The following is a 20,306-nucleotide window of genomic DNA, read 5'->3' as shown; positions in this document are numbered from 1 at the left end:
AACCATTGTGAATGAAGGACTTGGCTAAGACTGAGAGGTGGACATGAGGGATATGGTCCTCTGCCATTGTGACAAAACATCTAAACATTTTGATTTGCAGTGCTCACACAATGCCAAAGGGACGATGCATTTTGGAGGTACTGACTATTTATATGAGAAAGAAATTTAGTTTTGACACATGAGTGAACTGTTTGGGAGAGATATGCGCTTTTGCAACTGAGCTATGGTGTTGTGCTGAACTGTAAGACTGTTTTACCAAATGATCTTAGAGTTTTGAGAATGTAATTTCTGTTTCGAGAAATGAGCCAAACCAATGGAGAAAAACTGTAATACTGAAGGAATTTAAATTATATGTTTAGGTTTTGGGAGATACACACAAGTAAGACAGCAGCACAGTAATCCTTCATACTGGAAAAAAACTGGAGTAGCTACAAAACAATTTCACATCTAACAGTACTATACTTCCAACAGTCAAGAGTCTTGCAACATAAAAATGAGCAGTCCAAGGGCTCATGTTATTCATCTTGTAACAATTATAAATTATGCAGGGCATGACATATGATGTGTCAAATACATGTAATACATAATTAAACCATTATCAATAATGAATGAAACGCAAATTTAATTTCCTTCAGGAAATTAAACTGTATGATGTCAGATAGCATGTTTGAAGCCAACACATGTAAAATACCATTTGCTATATTCTTTTAATTTGTTTACGCTCTCCTATGCCTCTCGACCACCACTATCTCTGTCTCTCTCTCAAACAAGCGAATGCAAAAGAAAACTTCTTGGTATGGCTATTTTGTATCATAGGCTGCAGCCAGACACAGACATTGCAGCTGGGTAAACAAATACACTGAGCAAGGACACAACTGGGAGAGTATCATTGTTTGGCTGGGCGTCCCACCCGCAGTGAGATGTCTCTGTTGGTTTATCAAAGACAATAGCAAAGCAACACCATACATAAAATAAACAGAAGAAAAGTCTTGTTATGTTTTTATGTAAAGCACTTTGAATTACCTTGTTGAAATACAAGGAAACAATGTTATTTACTTGTCATTTTACAAAATATAATGACATGAGTTGGATAATGAAATTTAAGGTTTTAGTTCCCTTTATGCTATTTGTAAAAACAAAAATATACACAAAATTATATCCAGTAAAATTGTAAAATAAGTCATGAGCAGTCAGCAGAAGCTTCTGTACCTCTTCCCAGATGGCAGCAGGCCGAACAGGCTGTGGCTGGGGTGGGTATTGTCTTTTAGTATTCTGTGGGCACCTTACCTCACTGATATCACTGATGCTGGGGAGATGACTACCAAGGATCTTCTGGGCGGGTTGAATCACTTACTGCAGAATCCCCCTGCCCTGGGCCATGCACACCCCATGCCTGTTTGGGGTGTCCTGTCAGGATCCTTTGTATCGCTGCTCTGTAAAAGCTAGCACAAACTTGGCATGGGAATTGAGCTTTCTTACGTTTCCTTAAGGAATACATTTGTTTCCGATCTTTCTTAACTAGGGTGGAGATGTGAGATGACTATGACAAGTTCTCTTTGATGTTGATTCCCACAAACCCAAAACTGTTGACCTGCTCCACCTCAGCTCCACCGATGTAGGGCAGTGGTTCGCAACCTGTGGGTCAGGACCCCCACTAATTGTACAGTTATCAATATATCATGGAATATCTATAAAACATGTCACTTTAGCAGGGGTTGTCAGTTTACTAAATGATAGAAAAGGGGTCCCTTAAGGAAAAAGGTTTGGAACCACTTATGTAGAGGCTGCCTCTTTTTTCCTAAAATCAATAATCAGCTCCTTGTTTTGACATTGAGCAGGAGGTTGTTTTCTGTGCACCACTCTGCAACACAGTTGATTTTCTCTTGATATGAAGTCTCATCATTGTTAAAAATCCACCAGATGATGGTGGTGTCATCCGCAAACTTTATAACAGAGTTGTGTCTGTGTCGGGGATGCAGTCATGGGTGTGCGGGAGGGCGCTGCACACAGCCCTGAGGGATCTGGTGGAGGAGGTTTGACCACCAATCCGAACTTGCTGGGGTCTGTTTGTGAGGAAGTCCAATATCAAGTTGCAGAGTGTTGTACTCAGGCCCTGAGTGACCAGTTTCACGGGGGAAATAGTGTTTAATGCTGAGCTGAAATCAATAAACAGCATTCTGACGTAGGTGTTGTTTTTTCCCAGAGTGTGTGAAGACTGAGTGGCAGGCAGTGGAGATGGCATCCTCTGTAGATTTGTTGGTTCTGAATGCAAACTGGTGAGGGTACAGGCTGGCAAGGATGGTTTTCTTTATGTGCTGGCACTTCTGCTTCTATAATCTGTGATGTTCTGGTTCCTTGTCAGCTTTGTATTTATTTATTTATTTTTCATTTAAGCCTAGAATGTGTGCTTTTGTAAACTTCTATAAACAGCTTATTGGTAGTGGGTGTAAGTCCGTGACCTGAGGTCCTTAAAGTTTTTATTTTTTCAATTCTAAACTCATGGCATGATGACTACCCCGATTTGTCCAGTTTACACGGTCTTAATTTAAAATGCACTCTGAAAGGAAGGAAAAACTGCTATAGGCCTGGGTGAAAACACCCATCTTTATAACTTATGGTTAAAGAAGTCCAAGCCAATCAATACTTGTTTTATATAGAACCACAATACCTCCACTTGAATCGCTGCTCAAGGCAAAATGTCAACCTCAGCGCTCAGTATGTGTGGGCTCCAGCAAGGATTTTGGATGCCATCTTTCAAATGTTGCTGCACTAACCATCTGGAAAGTGTTGATTAATCAACCAGATTCTTTTTTTCTAAGACAGACTGAAGAAGATTGATACGTTTTATTAAATCTTTTTAACTTTTGCCTGTAGGCCACCATGGGACAAGACTGTGTTTATTAGCACTAAGTGACTGCTATACAGCTTCACTTTTTAAATTGGTAAGAAAGGAGTTTCCCTGCATACAGGTGGATCCTTTGAAGCCTTCAGAATCGAACAATCATGCGTGCACTGGACAACTGTCTTATGACATTCAGGTGGCCCGTGTCTACTTTTATAGTTAGGAAATGAAACCACCTGTAACCATGTAATATATACACATCAATCACAAATATATGAGCTGAATCAAAAAGCCACTGGAAGGTATAAATATTTAGCAAATGTCAGTCATACACTAATCTTTGTCTGTGCTGTTTGAGTATATTCAACCTTGATCTAGTACACTATTTTCCAGTGATGTCTTGATGAGAAATGTCAAGAAAATTCAAATATTATGGAATTTGTCCCAGTGGTATTAACCCTTTGTGTGCAGTTTGAGGACAGCCTTCTGGTGATAAACTTGAAATGTTTGCACCATTAAGTCTAGCCGTGAAGCTGGAGTCTCGTTTGGGGGTGCGGGAGTAGTTTCAGTAGTAGTTTTGTGGCAGCATCTGTCCAGGACAAGACCCCAATTTGTCACGAATATTAAAAAGATGTTGTAAGATGATGTTAGCTAAAATAAAGTTAAAGACAAAGCTAACAAAGACAAAACCTTACCCCAAAATTATGCAGGCCTGTTATGGAGACATTCAGGTGGAGAATATGTCCTAATTTAATTTTCCTACTTTGCCTCTTGGCTCCTGAAACTAATCATACACAACTGCAGCAGGTGAGACTTTAACCTTCATATGTATTTGCAATTTTCAACCACGGCCTTTTGTTTGATTCTTTTAGTTCTGTTTTTCAGTTATGATAAAACATAATGCACACTACTGCACGACCATATTCCATTCAATTTTATTATTATAGTGCCAAATCATACCAGAAGAAAAAGAAAACGTTTTAAGAGTCGGTCTAGACCGTACAAAATTTACTAAGGCAAACCTAACTAACCGGTGGTAGAAAGTAACTAAGTACATTTACTGTACTTAAGTGCAAATTTGAGGTACTATATTTTAGTTAAGTATGTCCATTTTATGTGTCTTTATACTTCTACTTCATTATATTTCAGAGGGAAGTGATACACAATATACACAGATATAGTTACGTTACATCACTTTTCATATTAAGATTTAACATTTTATGATCATCTTATGAAATAAGATGTGTTATTACAATATTAAACTATTACTACTACTAAACCAAATAAGTACTGCTTACACATCAATTCATCAATGATCCAATGATATAATATAACACTGATTACTTCTTCCACCACTTCTTCCACCACTGGATAATATCTTATTATTCCAACACATTGCTTTCAAATAAACTATCTAATGCTTTCCACCCTAATTACTAATCTACTTTTGTAATCACTTTTCATGCTTTTGTTCCCACAGAGTTTTGAAGTCACTAACCTGGTGGCTGAGGCACCAAAGCTCTGGCAGACCCCAGAAAACACTGTGTGTATGTGTGTGTGCTGTGAGCCCTGTTGTCTCCAGAGAGATTTGATTTATATCCTGCCTCAGTCTGTTGTTTGGCATCTTCTCACTCCCTTCTACCCTCTGTCCCCCAGAGCAGAAGCGAGCCAGCCCTTCCCATCAAAACATATTATTTCCATGCCAGTGCTCTCACGCTGCCACATTAACCCACTTTTAATTCAAACTATAGATCATCAAAAACAATAGAGATATTATAAAGCATTGCGATACAAATTGCAGAATGGTCCAAGTAGTATTTTTGGGGTGGCATTATTATTAGAAATGTATAAATGATTTACTTAAGTAAATCAACTAATAACCCACCGTAAAAATACGTTTATGACTAAAAGTCCTGCATCAGAATGTAAGTAATTATAATCAGGAAAATGTATTTAAAGTATTAAATTTAAAAGTACGCAATGCAGAAAAATTATTATTATATTGTTAGGTTATTGTTACTCAAGAATTAATGAAAAAGCTGGATTTTACTGTACTGATTTAAATGTTGGTCGAAGTGGAGCTATTTTTTAACTATTTTGTATGACTGCAGTGACTGATTATTTCATTATGGATTAACCTGGTGATTATTTCCTGCGTTTGTAAAAATTCTGAAAATAGCGAGACATGTCTTCACAATTACTAAACTGACCCTTCCGAATGAAAACTGACACCTTCCAACTGAATGTTCTGTAAAAGTAAAAGAACAATACTTAGTTACATCCCATCACTGTTGAAAGGGAAAAACACTATTTTGTCAAAGTCATATTTTACTGACTGAGTGTGATCTGTTTTTATGTCTCAAAGAAAGGGAGATCATGGCCTGAGGTAAATTAATGCACAGCAACAATCATTCATCCTAGCTTAAAGAAAGAAAAAAAAAAGTAATACTTGTACACTAATGGGCACAATGGGCCAGCCTGGAGCCACAAGCATGAATGTCAGAATCTATTTTCAGTAGCTACAGGGGCGTAACGCAACAACATCATCCACAGGTGTTGCCAAAATACTAGAGATCAAGTAGAATTTATGCAAAAGCTGGAGAAGTAAAAACAATCATCAAGGCACTGAGATTGAACCGACAGACATATGGATAGGCTTCATCAGCTCTTCGGTCCGATGATGAGAAGAAATCACCTCAGTGGCTCCGGGCTGTTACTCAAATCAATACCTTTTAAAAGGTTTAGACAAGGCACATGAAGGCACTCAAAATCTTTCAGCTTTTACGTTTGGTTTTGCTACTATATGGCAGTTTCACTAGTTACAGGTACAATGAAATCATATGAATGAATCCATATAAAGTTTTTGAAAGCCATAACATGGTGTGCATGCACCCAATCGCTCAAACCAAAATAATGGGCAGGAATAGCTTGCAGCAGAGCAGGTGTGAAGGGGCGGATAAGAAGACTTATCTGCATAAGAGCAAATATACTGTAAAAAAAGATCACATTAACATAGTTTTGCCTTAGAACTAAACTCTTGAAGGGAGTTGCTGGCAATGGCACGGACAGATTAGAAAAAAAAAATAGGAGAATAAATAAGCTTGCTTGTTCCTCGAGGCTGTTAACAACACAAGGGTGGTGGTGGTTATGGTGGGGATGCGGTGTAGTTCCCTACAGGGCTCACAGCACCATCATTCTTCTCTGATCCCCAATGAAACTGTTTATCCATTAATTTCCTCTTCATTTAATTGGCAGATGCAAGAGCCTCCTCCTCTTTCTGAACTAGCCTGCAGGTTTATTAGTCCCTCCACAGTGGGCCATTTTCTTCAGCAGCTCATTCATTTCACTTTGTTGTCAATTCAGGCTGTGTACTTGATGTCTTTGCCCTTTATCTCACATTTCACACCCTAACTGATGATTGAATCAAGAGGTAATTAGAGAAAAATCCACCATATGGAAGATATATGACAAAATGGCCTTGGTACAGTATGGTATATTGCACATTTATAAAATTAAATATATTAATTATCATTTCAAGATCTCATCAAAACACCCCTTGAGATTCTCATTGGGAGTAAGAAAAAGATCCACTTAATTTCTGTAAAAATAGGTTTGTGCTCATATAGAATGAAAATGAGCTTGTTCGGATAAGTTTAAAGACTCTACAACCGTGCTAGTGGTTCTGTGAGGCTGCACAGCATAAGCGTTGTGTTTCATGCTGAGTTGATCAGGTATAACATTTATCATGTTTGCTATGTTAGTTTAGTGTGTTAGTACACTGCACAATGTTAGTACATTTGCTAATTAGCACTAAACAGGTACAGCCGTGTTACACCCAATAGCTAGATCAAAGTGGTCAACTGACATTTCCATAAAGCCATGCATTTAACATGACTAATTAATTATAATTTCATCATACAACTAGTTACATGCTTTCTCAAAACATTCAAAGTGACTTAGGTGTATTAGATGCAGACAGCTGTGTGCCATGTTATCAGGTAATGTCAAAATTACAAATGTCCAATATGCAAATAATCTGTGTTTTTTTTTTCTCAAATCAAGCTAATTTAGCAGGTTGGGGAAAAAATTAAAAATAAATATATATATATAGACCAGTCAGGGAGGCCTTATTACATATACCAGTGAGAGAATGGACCCTTAATTCTGAAGAAAAATATGTCTGACTCATTAAGTATCATAAGATCTAGGTTTCAAATAAGCGATTGGTTCAGTGGAATGTGTGGAAATGTTGTAACACTCTGTTGATACTAAGTTGATTTACATTTGTGTGATTTATGAAAGCATGTATGAGGCAGTATGTTGTGCATGTCCTGAGAGCAGCGCCAGGTGAGTTGGTTGTCTCAGCTGATACTCATGAAATAATCACTCACCTCTTTTAAGGCAGTAGTGTGCTGGAGCTCGGGGCCCAACACACATGACAGAAGAGACGCAACAGGAGCAGACCTGATTGGACTGTTGAAGCAGGCTAAGTCGTGTGTCAATTGTGTGTGCGGCAGACAAAATAATAAAGTTGTCTTGTGCAGTAATCCCTGTGGTTGGTCTGTGTGCTGGGAGAACCCTCGTAGTAGCGAGTCTTGCTACATGTATATATATATATCTGTAGGCTGACAGGATTTTAATATACTGTATTAAATGTTTTTCAACTACTGATTCATTTCTTCATGCATTTTTATAATAGGTCTGCAATATTTTGCTTAAGGTAACTTTTCAAATAATTCAGATTAATAATGGCTCCAGCAATAAAAACTATGAAAATAAAAGCCCTCTTGAGAACCTACTCGAGCTGCTTCAAAGTGTGCCTCCTTTATGTCAGGCCTAAGAGCTGTATGCCTGCTGCATGTGCCTGTTGTCCATACAGCATAAAATGATGAACAACATTGCAGAAGGTCATGTTAGGAAGTGTGGGAGCACATCAGGAATAGAAGGAGGTAGAGGAGAGATTGAGTGTACCATAGAAAAGCCATCACCTGCTCCCCCTCACAACCTCCCCTCCCATTTTCAGCTCAGTGCACTCTTTAGCAGAATTATTGATGGCGCTTGTGAGGTACAGAGGACTGGGATGAAGATGTCTCAATCCCTGGGCAGCAAAACAAGAGCTATGGCAGAGGGTGGGGCAGCGGGAGGAACAACACATGCAGTATTTATTGCTGTGTTCAATATGAGGAAAGAGAGGAGGAAAAAATTGGAGCAACATAGAACTTTCTATACTGCTGAATCCTATATTGCTGTTTTATATTAGCAGTGTTGGAAAAAGCAGCTCCTTTACATAAGTGTAATGCAGTAATAACAGAATGAAAATATTGAGTTACAAGTAAAAAAATTGTGCTGCATTTAAAATGGTGATTAAGTAAATGTACAGAAGCATTAGAGAGCACATATTATGCTAATAATCATGTTCCTACTTGTATTTGGGGGTCTTCTACAATAGTTTTGCATGCTTCAATGCTCAAAAACAGATTATTTTCCTCATAATTATTCACACTCTGTCTGACACACAGATGTTATTGTCTTTATTATCTAATCATGTATTTTTTAATGTAAAGTCTCTATTAGCATACAACTGTCAAATACATGTAGAAGAGTAAAAAGCACAATATTTGCCTAGATAAAATAAGATAATATAAGTGTTTAATATAAAATATGTTCTTCTATTGATCCCCTATGTGAGAAATTCAACTTTGACACAGCAGCATAGGGGAAAAGCTGTTGTGGACTACAAGTATAAAGTAAGAGAAGACAGGGAAATACTGAAGTTAAAGACATATGCAGTGTTCTGGTGAACACAGTGTTGCCTTTTATCACAAACTCTGTCCTGCTATATGTTGCTGGGCAGGCTGTGTAGCGTTGGTTTATCAAAGTTTCTTCACTGTTAACACTTACATGTTGTGCAGAGGTGTAGTGCTATTTGTAGTACCAGAGTGTACCTATGACGCACGGATAAGTTGTGGCTCGTTTTAAAGGTTATGTAACCACCATTCCTGTGGTGCCAAGTTTACATACATTGGTCAATTATAGCTGACCACACAATCTAGGCTAGAAAAACATAGCAAAGCAAGCACAAGCTGGCCAAGTTATATGTAATGTTACATTGAAAATGTATCACATGTAAAGAAACTGTCAAGAGTAAATGATGAATGAAAGGATGGCTTTACTTACTCATCTTTACTGATTAACATTTGCTCACTGGAACATAATTCAATTCACTGTGCCACTCAGTGGTTACCAGTAGCTATCAGCAACTTTTAAGGTGGAATGTTTTCTTGCATGTTACGCAGTGCATGAGTTGACCTTGTCTGTCAATCAACACACTATACCATTACACATTTGTTGTTATTGACTCTCTTGCATGACGTGCACTTTTCTGATGATTAAATCTTTAAGCAATTAAAAAATGTATATGAATTTCAACCAGATTACGTAAACTGTGAATACTCTGTTTACTAATTTGGGGGAAAAAAATGGTACACAGCTGCATAGGTGTAATGCTGCCGTGGCTGAAAACAAAACTGATGAGAGTGAACCAAAAAAGTGCACTGAAATGCTAAAAACAATCAGATGATAATTCTCGGTGGGTTGACACAAAGAGCAACCCCAAACATCCAAGTAGTTATGTGACTCGTTGTTACAGAAATATTGATAACAGCTTTAAGTATGGTACTCAAGTAAGTGCTCTTACTGTCCACCCCTGTGTGTTGGTAATACCACATTTAAGGACTGAGAAAACAGAAACAAATCAATTAGTCAGGAATAGGAATATTCAGACTATTTCAATGAAAAACACAAGACTTTAAATTTGCATAATTTTCAGTTGAAGTAAAGTGTGATGTTTTTCAAAGTCAGAGCAAACTCTGACTTTGGTGGTTTTCCGTCAGGATCTAAAGAGAAGTTTCACTTTCAGGTTCAAAGCGCTATATTTTCAGAAAAAAGAGAGAGAAATATAGGGATGAAATGTACCAAACTGTCTGGGTGAGTTTTCGCCACAGGATATTCAATGCACATGGTTCAGATTCTTCTGACTCACCAGGAAGCTGGACAGAGCGTTTTATGCATTATATAGGAAATGACAGTTCCTTATAATAGTCAAAGTACATTATATACATAATGACTCCTGGTAAGTGTTTGACAACAGATGTTCACAGGGTATTTCAGGAGTGAGTGAAAAGGGTTTGTGAGATTGAAAGAGGGCGAATGTTTACTTTTGGTATAAAGATGTCCTGTTACTTCAATTTCATCATGCTTACAGTACCTTACTCAACTTCTTTTCAAGGCTTTGTGATAACAGTTCTGTTTCTTCTCTCTATTCCCAGGATGTACAGTACCTTGTACATGCTTTGTGCACTAGATGAAAAGACAGCAGAGGAATGAAGAGCAGAGACATGATTTCAGTGAAATAAACCAAATGTTTTTATTGTGATTCCCTTTCTCTGTGCTTTAATTGCCACTTCATGTGTCTCATACAAAGAAAACCATGTTTTTTCTTTCTCTGAAGCTGTCCTTGATTAGAACAAGAGATTACAAATGCTCTGTAGTGTCCTCTTCGCTTCTGTCTTTGTTTTCTCAGTGAAATTAACATTCCATACCTCGAGCCCCTTTTTGGATCACCACCACAGAGCTATGACTCTTATGTTGACAGTTAATGAAACACACTGGCCCAAGATTCATCAATAAACTCATAAACGCCAGCTCCCTTGATGTTTATTCATAGCATGGGCACGAGGAAGGCATGATTCAAGTGTGACAGACAAACAGTATGGCCAGTGTCCCCTTTGATAAACGCCACGGTCACAGAGAACGTCCCTGTTGTCGTTTATAGGAATGAGATCATCATCAGAAGGTGACTTTTACTATGGTCTTATCATCAAAAACTGTGATTAAAACAAGGCAGTTAGCTTAAACTTGGTTTCCATTAGGAGGATTGACTGAACACATAAGATTATTATAAGAGGCTTATAAATAACTCCAGTCGCCTAAATGATCCCAATCAACTGAAACCCCTCCATGGCAGTTTCACCAGCAGAGATACACATACATTTAATTTAATTTGTTAACTCTTATGAGGTATTCACCTATTTTTATCATCCCTTTTATCTTCATTGACCAATTGTTCCTATCTATCACCCTTTTTTTTCTTTCTAATCCTCTTTTTAGGGTTATTGTAGCCCTTGACTGCAGGACAGCACATCTCAGATGCCATTCAGCTTACATGTGTTTATGAGACCCTCTAGAGGAACACTGACAACATCACATCAAAAATAAACCAAGGCCTCTGACGCAAATGGAACAGAAAGTAAACATCCTTTTTTTTCACAATTGTATCACATTTTGCTGCTTAGATATTGTATTGGAGAGCATTACAGTCAGTGTTGGAAGAAGTATTCAGGTACTTTACTTAAAAGTATGTATGTATTATCAGCAAAATGTACTTAAAATATCAAAAGTAAAAATACTCATAGAAAACTAGAAAAAAAAAAAAAACAAACCTGAGAAAATGTACATTGCACCACCAGTTATACAATACAGATGTTAATTCTATTGTGTCCACAACCTGTAAATTGCTTCATATGTGAATAAGGATTATTCAGATAAACAAAATAAAAAGTACAAGACAAATCCATACTAGGTAGGTTCAGTTACAATCTTCTAAAACACCTTTTCATTCTGTCACATATAGCACCCAGATCTTTATCTCTGTCAGCCAATTCATTATCTGCTCGGATGGTTTCCACTGATGCAAACCGTCGGGTGACCAAATTGATGAGAGCTGACACCTCAGATGTGCAGACTTCTCATGTTGTGAAATTATTACAGTTTGTGTAAGTGCATGCTGTGACACATGGTCTGCTATAGCGTGGGTGAAACAATCCAGCATAGCATAGAATTATAGTTCCATTGCTCTGCTGACTGCAGCTCTCAGTTGCAGTTTTTCCTATACCTTTTGAGGTTTAACAAATTCCTGTTGTATGCAAAGTCGTTTAGCTTGTAAACTTCACTGCAACTACAACACACTTTAGCCACATTAACAAGACGAATTAGGAAAAGAGGAACCTTTGCTTTTACAGAAATAGATTAACCGAAGTCTGACTCAGGTCAGCTGCACCCAAACATAGCCCACATGTACTCATACGAATTAGAGTATAGGCTTTATTGATTGGTTTATTTATACAGCAGCTTTCACAGAACCCATTGAATGTGCCTTACTTACGACAAAAAATGCACCAAAGCAACATATAAAAGACAATAAAGAAATAGATGAAGTAGAATCAACTTTTTTTATTTATTTTTTATTACTTTTCCTAAATGTAATAGTGGGAAGAATAGTCCAGTAAAGGAAATTGCTCAACCATAGGCACAGCAAAAAAATACTTACATTTAGATTCAAATGTGGTTAAAGTTGAGGCACATTTACTGTTTCTTTTCCAGTTCAACCTCCTCTGTTTAAATCTATAGACATATTTAAAAGAGATGCATTTTACAGTAAATGTCCACAATAAAGTTTAGATACTGTCAGTGGTTTTAGAGACAGCTGAGCAGTAGCTGTAATAAAGAGGAAGCTGTTTGACCAATCATCAATGTAACACACCCAACAGCTCAACTTCCTGCTTGTGTGTGTGTGTGGTTGTGGTTTCGACAGAGGCACAGAGGCAGACAGATACAGAAATAGAGAGAGAGAGAGAGAGAGAGAGAGAGAGAGAGAGAGAGAGAGAGAGAGAGAGTGGAGAGTGTGTGAAATGTTTTAACAGTCTCTATCAAAAGTTGCAGCTCACAGCAGCAAAGAGCAGGGTAATGGAGCCACAACAGATCAGAGAGGGATACTTGGTGAAAAAGGTAAGAATAACTACAAGAAAACACAAAAAATGCTATCCACTTCCTTGCACTGCATTTGCAGAGTTTGAACATACTTTTTATCTAAGTCTAACGCTATTTAAATATCGTAACCAAACTGACAACTTTGGCAATGATATGATTGCTTCTGTAAGAAAAAGTAGATCCATTCTGAATTCCAAGTGATACTTAGAGGTTTGGCTTTAAAGCAACACACTCTTGATAGGCAATATAGTAAAACAAAACTTTTTTTTGGTAACAGGTTTGTGATACTACTACAGTGGTGGTGATGAACACCGTCACTGTTGCATCAGTCACCCAAACTGTGGCAAAAATAAATAAATAAACATCTCAAAAAGGCTAGACTGGACAAACAACTCTGTTAAAGAATATGGTTATTACTAGCACCTAGAGGAAGAGATGAGCATCTCACATGAAAGTTACAACTATTCACTTCTGTTCTACCGTTGCAACAAAAACTCAAGTTCCTGCTTCTGTCCAGAACCAAGAGCTAAACATGAAATGTTCCACCGTTTTACATACAAACAGTTTTACACTCTTGGAGAGAAAGGATGCAGTGACTTTAAACATATGCTGCCTCCTTGCGATATGTCATGAAAATACTGTGACGTCGCTAAACACAAAGAAAACACATTCAAACTGCTTTCTGGAACAACAGGGGTCAGACATATGAATAATGTGTGTTCATGCATAAGCAATTTTCTACACATAAACTGGAATTTAATATAGAATGTACAATGACTTGTTTGTTTCACACCTTCAACCCACTCACGCGTTTTTTTTAGATCGAGCCAAGTGTGACTGTTTTTCTTTCAACACATCTAACATACCAATCAAAGGCATGTATAGTGTATTTGATAAAACGTTTTTTTGCTTACGTTTATTATTCTTTTGATGTTTCTTACATTCCGTGTTATATATCAGAAACAACTTTATTACCCAATATCTTCTTTTCATTTTGTCCTTTATTGTGAAAACTTTGTTAATTCTGTGTCAGTGTGTGTGAATTCTGTGAATAATCTGATGACAACATGGTTGTTAAAAACAGACACAGCTGTGGGCAATGGTCATGCCTAAAGTTGGGAGGTGTTAGCAGATAACACTTTTCTTCATGTACATAGTGGAAAAGATAATATGAAAACAAACAACTGATTAATGGGTCGCCTATGACTTACTGTGGCAGTGTCAAAGGCAAAGGGTCAAACAAAAAACCTATATCAATGTCCAGCAGTAAAATCTCTCTTACAATAAAAAAAAAAAAAAAAATCATCTTCAATTGTTTATTTCCTATCTGTAGATTTAAGTACTGACATTTCAATATTGATTACTGGTTGTACTCTATATTTTTCTTATTGTCAAACATGAATTGATCTGACTAATAAGAAGTGCCTGTGTATAGCCAAACCTTTATATACAGTAGCTTCCTCTGTGCCAAAATACCTCCATCAACACTGGTGTACTTGCTGGTGTCATTGCATACTTTTTTCAAAATAAAACCATACATTTGTTCTGTAGTTGTACTTTCACCGTGGGAACAAACTGGCTTGGGGCTGAGTGCCACAGACAGCTTAGGGAGGTTGGAAAGTATTGAAAGAAAGACTAAATCGTTACACAGTAAGAAAAGTCCAGGTTTGTGTTGATACTTTGGAGAGTGGAAATCACTTTTATGAATGCACAATTTAATAACATACTTATTGTAATCCAAAACTGTGTTTTGGATTAACAGAGTTTATACACGATGGTACGTATAAAAAGAAAATATGAATGATCAAGTATCCATTACACACAGTGCAGGACATGAATGACAAGATTAAGGGCTCCAGCTGTTCAGTAGGCAAAGGCTAATATTCCAACTCCATTATCTGTTACATATTTCTGTTATGTTATGTATCCCTGGGCATGGTTGAATTTGATGAGCACAGGCACAATTCTGCACACAGTTTTCTTGGGATGCTTGAAGCATGCATGTGTTTCACAGTAGATTTATTTTGGGAAGACTTTGTTTCTAACACAAGTTATGCAACTTTAAATGTTATACTCTCTCAAACACATGCCTCTCTGAAAAAAGTGACACTAGTTAAACAACCTGCTTCTGTTCCCTCGGGGAGGGAATGAAGCAGAGTACACTGCAAGCTTGTCATGGTTTGTTCTAAACCCAACCAAGTAAAATGAAACCTGTACCCAAATTGGTCCAGAGTGGGGTTGGCAAAGCCAGTGATTCTTCTTCCCCATACGTATTACTAGAACTCCTAACTATAGATTCATTTCTGCATTTTAATGCTTCTGGTAAATGCTGCCTGGTCAGATAGTAGCTGCGTGCTTTCATTATTTAAGCCTGTACGTTAATCTTCGACTTCATGTCCGTAAACTCAGTGTGTGAAATGAAACACAAAGCAAAAGATATATTTATAGAGGGGAATTCTTGTAAAACCAAACATTTTTTTTGCATTTTCCATGTAACATCATCTCAACAACAATTAAACCTTTTTTTTATGCAAAACTTTATTACTTTTGAGTGACTTTCAATACCTTGCACTCTGATTTGAGGGTCACTGCTAAAAGAAAGACGTGTGATGTACGGTACTATTTCTGGTGGTTATATTTGGACTAGGGAAAAGGGAAGGGAGGATATCAAACTAACAGACACATGTACCTTTAGTAATGACAAATACATGTTGATGTATAAATCATACTATTCAGTTAATGTACAACATGCCGTCTGTAACAACTACATACTGGAAGCAGCTACTTCCACAGCTCATGGCTGCCTGTTGTCAACTTTCTTATTGATCCTCAGGGTACAGTGCTAAACTCCTGGAAAGCTGTGTGGGTGGTGCTGTCAGATGATGGGGTGGAATTCTATAAAAAGAAAACAGACCATTCTCCCAAAGGAATGATTCCCCTGAAGGGAGCCACACTCATCAGTCCTTGCCAGGATTTTGGCAAGAGGACGGTAAGAAAATGTCATGTATACCTGCTGAAAAATCTGAACAATTACAGATGCAAAGATGATACTTAGCAGAGTATAAGGATTAGTGAGTTTAAAAATACAATCATGGAATTTGATGAGATTACTTATTAAAGACAGCTGAATAAGTCATTAAAAACTGAAAATATAACAGCGTGACTGACTGATATGGTTCCATTTAGATGGTTTTCAAGATTACCACAGAGAAGAAGCAGGATCACTTCTTCCAAGCCTCGCATGTGGAGGAGAGAGAGTTTTGGGTCAAGGACATCAAGAGGGCCATTACCTGCATACAGGGAGGAAAAAAGTTTGCCAGGAAGTCCACAAGACGCTCCATTCGCCTGCCTGAAACAGTCAACCTGACGTATGTTCTGCAAAATCTTCCTCGTGGTGGAAACAATTACTTGAAAAGACCTATTAATGGATTCATTTGATTCTAAGAATTGACTCTAGACTCAGCTAGTTGCTGGTGTTACACCTGTCAAGGGTTCCATTCTTGACCAGCATTATAGAGCCTAGTTTACAGTGATAATGGTGAAAGATCACTCAAAGAATCTTTAATTTCAGAGAAAGGCGTACAAAACCAGGCTTCTATTGACTATCAATTTTGCTGGCTGTAACTCTGAGTGAAAAACTCCGTGGCTAAAGACAAACCTGAAAATAGGTGTTAAATATGCACTTGACAGCTCAGTGGATGATATCACATGATTAGGGTTAGTTTATTACAGGAAACCATACATAGACAAGAAACACATAGGTTAGATTTGTGTTTTACTGTTGTTTCAAACAATATGTTTTAAAGTTGCAAGAGAATAGGCTGCGTGGATGAGGACTAACTAATGTGGTTGGCAACTAACAAGTTTGGCTGTTACTGCTGGAGTTTAAACTTCCCCAAATGCATTGAAATTAGCCGCTAACTATAACATGATAAGTAGCAAGACCGCTGCACACATGCTGTATGTGTCTGTCCTGAACGGACGTAGAAACGTTAAAGCAAGTATTTTATCACCGTTCGCTCTTACCAGTAGACCACACCAGTTCCGCATGTGGAGAAAATGCAAAGCTTGATAGCTTGTCTTGTCTACTTATGGTTGCTTAGACACTAATGATTTTGGATAGAGGTTTAGTGAATGCTCAATTGCTTGTGCTTAGTGATCGAATGACAGCATGGCAATACATGTTGACTGTGTCTCCATTGTGTTTTCTTAGTGAGCTGTACACACTGATGAAAGACCAAGATGATGGAGTGAGAGAGTTAAAACTGGAGCAGGACAATCGTGTCTTCAACCACTGTTTCACCGGTATTGTCTTGGTTTTATTGATGTTACAGGTGTGGAAGAAGTTGTTTTTTTTCTTTATCTTCTAACTGTATCACTTTCCCCCCGCTCCTTCCCTATTTTTACACAGGTGCAACAGTGGTAGAGTGGCTGATTTCAAAAGGAAAAGCGAGAAATAGACCTGAGGCCCTCATGTTAGCAACAGGGCTCCTGAATGAGGGTTTTCTCCAGCCTGCGGGTGACATGTCAAAAGGAGCAGAGAGTGCAGAGCAAACAGCCTTCTTAGATCACACAAATGCTCTTTATTACTTTGTAAGTACTGATTGTCAGTTTTATGTGGATGTGTTTTATGCTATTTATTTGTATCTATATTTGATGTGTGTGGTTGGCTGTGCTTTTTGGCAGGCAGACAGTGGGTTCTTCTGTGAAGGCTACTCTAGTGATGAAGATGTGCTTTTGAAGGAAGAATTCAGAGGAAACATCATAAAACAGGGCTGTTTACTTAAACAGGTAAATCAAAAAACAAGTAAAAGTGTGGCAGTGTTTTGTTGTACTGTGGGCCTTTACAGAGTTAATTTACAAGGTATAAATGCTGTGAACTCACATAAGAATCTTTTAATGAGATGCCCCACATTTCAAAGGAACTCTCACATTCACAGACATGTGGGTAAAAATAACATGTAATCCTGCGGTGGAAAGTGTTAACTTTTTTTCATTAAATTTAGACAAGTAATTTGAAACTGAGAGGAAAGAGGAAGTGTCCTTCATATTTGCTTGGAACAATGTCACATTTGCTAGGGGTGTTCATCAAATCAGATCAAACATTTGTTGTGTTTTTTTAAATCACAGGGACATAGGAGAAAAAACTGGAAGGTCAGAAAGTTCATACTGAGAGACGACCCCGCTTACATGCATTATTATGACCCTACAAAGGTACATATATTGTATATTACTTCCAGAAAATGTTCAGAGTTTCTTTTTCTCACATAATTTTTATTGTTCCTACTTTCTGCTTCCTTTTCTCTCTTTGTGTTAGGGTGATGACCCCCTGGGCTCAATCCATCTCCGTGGATCTGTAGTTACAGCTGTGGAGTATGTGCCTGATGGTGAGTGAAAACACTGTTACACATGCCCCATGTTGCTTCCCCACTGTGACAGACTGCAACCAGGAAATATAACTGCTGTTTACTGTCAGTAGCTTCTCTTCAACTCGTCCCTTTTAACTCCTTTTCCTCCTCTTTTCCTGGTTTCAGCCAAAAAATACGACATTGACGGCAACCTCTTTGAGATCATCACCTCTGATGAGACTCACTACTTCCTCCAAGCTGCTACAGCCGAGGAAAGAAAAGAGTGGATCAAAGCAGTACAGGCAGTGTCAAAAGGTGGAAAATAACAAGAGCAGTAGAGCAGCTGTGCAATATATGCCAGCCACAGCTGAATCTCTTGATTGTAAAATCTCAAATTGTAAATGTCTATTACATTTAACAGTGTGTCATCTCAGTATAACTGAATTATTATCTTAACATAGTGCTGTCATACTAGAGTAACTGGCAAAATTTACTCCTCTATACACTATCAAACTAATGTTTTTGTGTAACTACTTAATTTAACAAGTTTAACAGTAGGATGATAACATTTGATCAATGTCTCATTATGTTTTTGTATGCAAATGATCAAACAGTATTGTGTATTAGTAAGAACCTAGCAATATGATATGTATCACAATGGAAAGAATATATAAATAAAAACAAAAGTACAAAATCTCAGTAATAACAGGTTATCAATAGGTTAATCTCACAAAAATCTGGTTATTTCAAGTTAAAGGTTTATCAATAAAAATGGAGTAATTTCACTATATGTAAAATAATATTAGATATGGTGTTATATAGTTCAAATTTATAATAAAACTACTAATACCACTAATTCTAAGTTTAAAAGTAAAAATGTTGTACTAATGTTTTTCCCCATTATAACCTTAAATTAGTTTTTACCCACCATTATGCCATAACAGAAATGAAACCTCATTATCACAAGCTATTACCAGGCTATTAATACCTGTGTAATTGCAATGTTATTACCCTAGTACTACTGTGCTCAAGATATTACAACTTATTGCCTTGTGAGTGCTACAGTTATACTCATTCTGGCATCTAAAATCACTCTAATTTCATTATATAACCCATTTGCAAACTAACCAGGTAAGTAGGTTAATGTTACTGCATTTTCTATAGAAATAAGACATCATGGAAACTATTTCACACTGTGATCTGCGATCATCCTCAAAAATACAGATGATATACATATGCATAATTATATGTAGATTCTAAATCTTTTAACTTCCAAAAAGTCAAAAACAAACACTGAACATAAAAGCCAGTTAGACAGTGAAGAGCAGTAACATGAAAAAAGGTTGTAGTTAGAGGCTTATTATTCTTCCAATGTGGTTTTCTGATTTCCTCCCTGTTAACTTGTCTTTCAAAAGTTTGAGATAGCTTGTGCTATCATGCAAGCACACTCAGTTCCTGAGTGTGAAATAAGTCAGAATCATATAACGCCTTCGCAGTTTAGTGTCAGTTTGTGGCTTACAGGCCTGTTGCATCTGTGAAAGAATGTATCAGTGACAGAAATGACTGCCTTGAGCTACAATCGGACCACACACGAAAAGCTGTAGCTGTTTAAAATGATGACAACTGAGGTGAATATAATTAAAAGATGACTTCTACTTTATTACAACTTGGGTCTTTTTTTTTAAGGTTTTTGGCATCTACTCTATCAGTGGTGACAATATTTATATATATATATATATATATATATAGATCTGCATGATATAACAAAGTTTCACAAGGTTAGCCTTTTACCGTACAGAAGAAATCACCCACAGCTCACACACACACCTATTTAATTTTCTCTCTGCCCACTCTTCAGTTTAGCCCTTAACGTGTTATTTTATAAATGTTATCAAATTTATACAATTCTGTGGCTGTTTTTGGGTACATTTCTTTTTTGAGTTTTTATTCATATAAGAAGACCAAAATGAAGATCAGTCAATCAATGTGACATTTCTATTTTAATTATCAAATAATTGTTTAAAAAATTATTGCCATTGGCATTCAAAAAACAAACCATAGTGGCTGCCTGTATGTGTGTGCATTTTACTATTTTAACACAGGAGGGCACTATATGTCAATCTAAGACTGTTCCTGTGAGTCATAGCAAAGTGGTTTGCTTTCAATGGTTGAAGGTCAATGTACTTTACATTAACATGGTGAAAAGCAGATCAAATCACAAAACATGACAGACCTCAGAACAAACAAGACAATACAAACACACACAATATAGTAAGTAAATAAATAAA

At 37.2% G+C, this 20,306-nt stretch overlaps 1 protein-coding gene across 1 annotated transcript; it reads left to right on the top strand.

The window, feature by feature from the left end:
• Positions 1–12,529: 12,529 nt before the first annotated feature.
• On the top strand, positions 12,530–19,678 carry plek (pleckstrin). The gene is made up of 9 exons (XM_051376389.1): positions 12,530–12,688; positions 15,504–15,659; positions 15,857–16,038; positions 16,884–16,975; positions 17,082–17,263; positions 17,357–17,461; positions 17,801–17,884; positions 17,988–18,057; positions 18,205–19,678. Exons 1-9 carry the CDS (start codon positions 12,647–12,649, stop codon positions 18,342–18,344), a joined length of 1,053 nt encoding a protein of 350 aa, XP_051232349.1. The 5' UTR covers positions 12,530–12,646; the 3' UTR covers positions 18,345–19,678.
• Positions 19,679–20,306: the final 628 nt, after the last annotated feature.

The sequence above is a fragment of the Dicentrarchus labrax genome, unplaced genomic scaffold (assembly GCF_905237075.1).
Source record: "Dicentrarchus labrax unplaced genomic scaffold, dlabrax2021, whole genome shotgun sequence".
NCBI classification, from domain to species: Eukaryota; Metazoa; Chordata; class Actinopteri; family Moronidae; genus Dicentrarchus; species Dicentrarchus labrax.
The sequence above is the reverse complement of the archived record's forward strand: the minus strand, read 5'-3'. Positions and strand labels throughout refer to the sequence as shown.

Bases quoted from the DNA above. Each gene is read 5' to 3' on its own strand.
- plek (XM_051376389.1), top strand. From the start codon at position 12,647: ATGGAGCCACAACAGATCAGAGAGGGATACTTGGTGAAAAAG. The intron at 12,689-15,503 runs GTAAGAATAACT...ATTGATCCTCAG, and splicing joins AGGGATACTTGGTGAAAAAG to GGTACAGTGCTAAACTCCTG. The intron at 17,264-17,356 runs GTAAGTACTGAT...GCTTTTTGGCAG, and splicing joins CAAATGCTCTTTATTACTTT to GCAGACAGTGGGTTCTTCTG.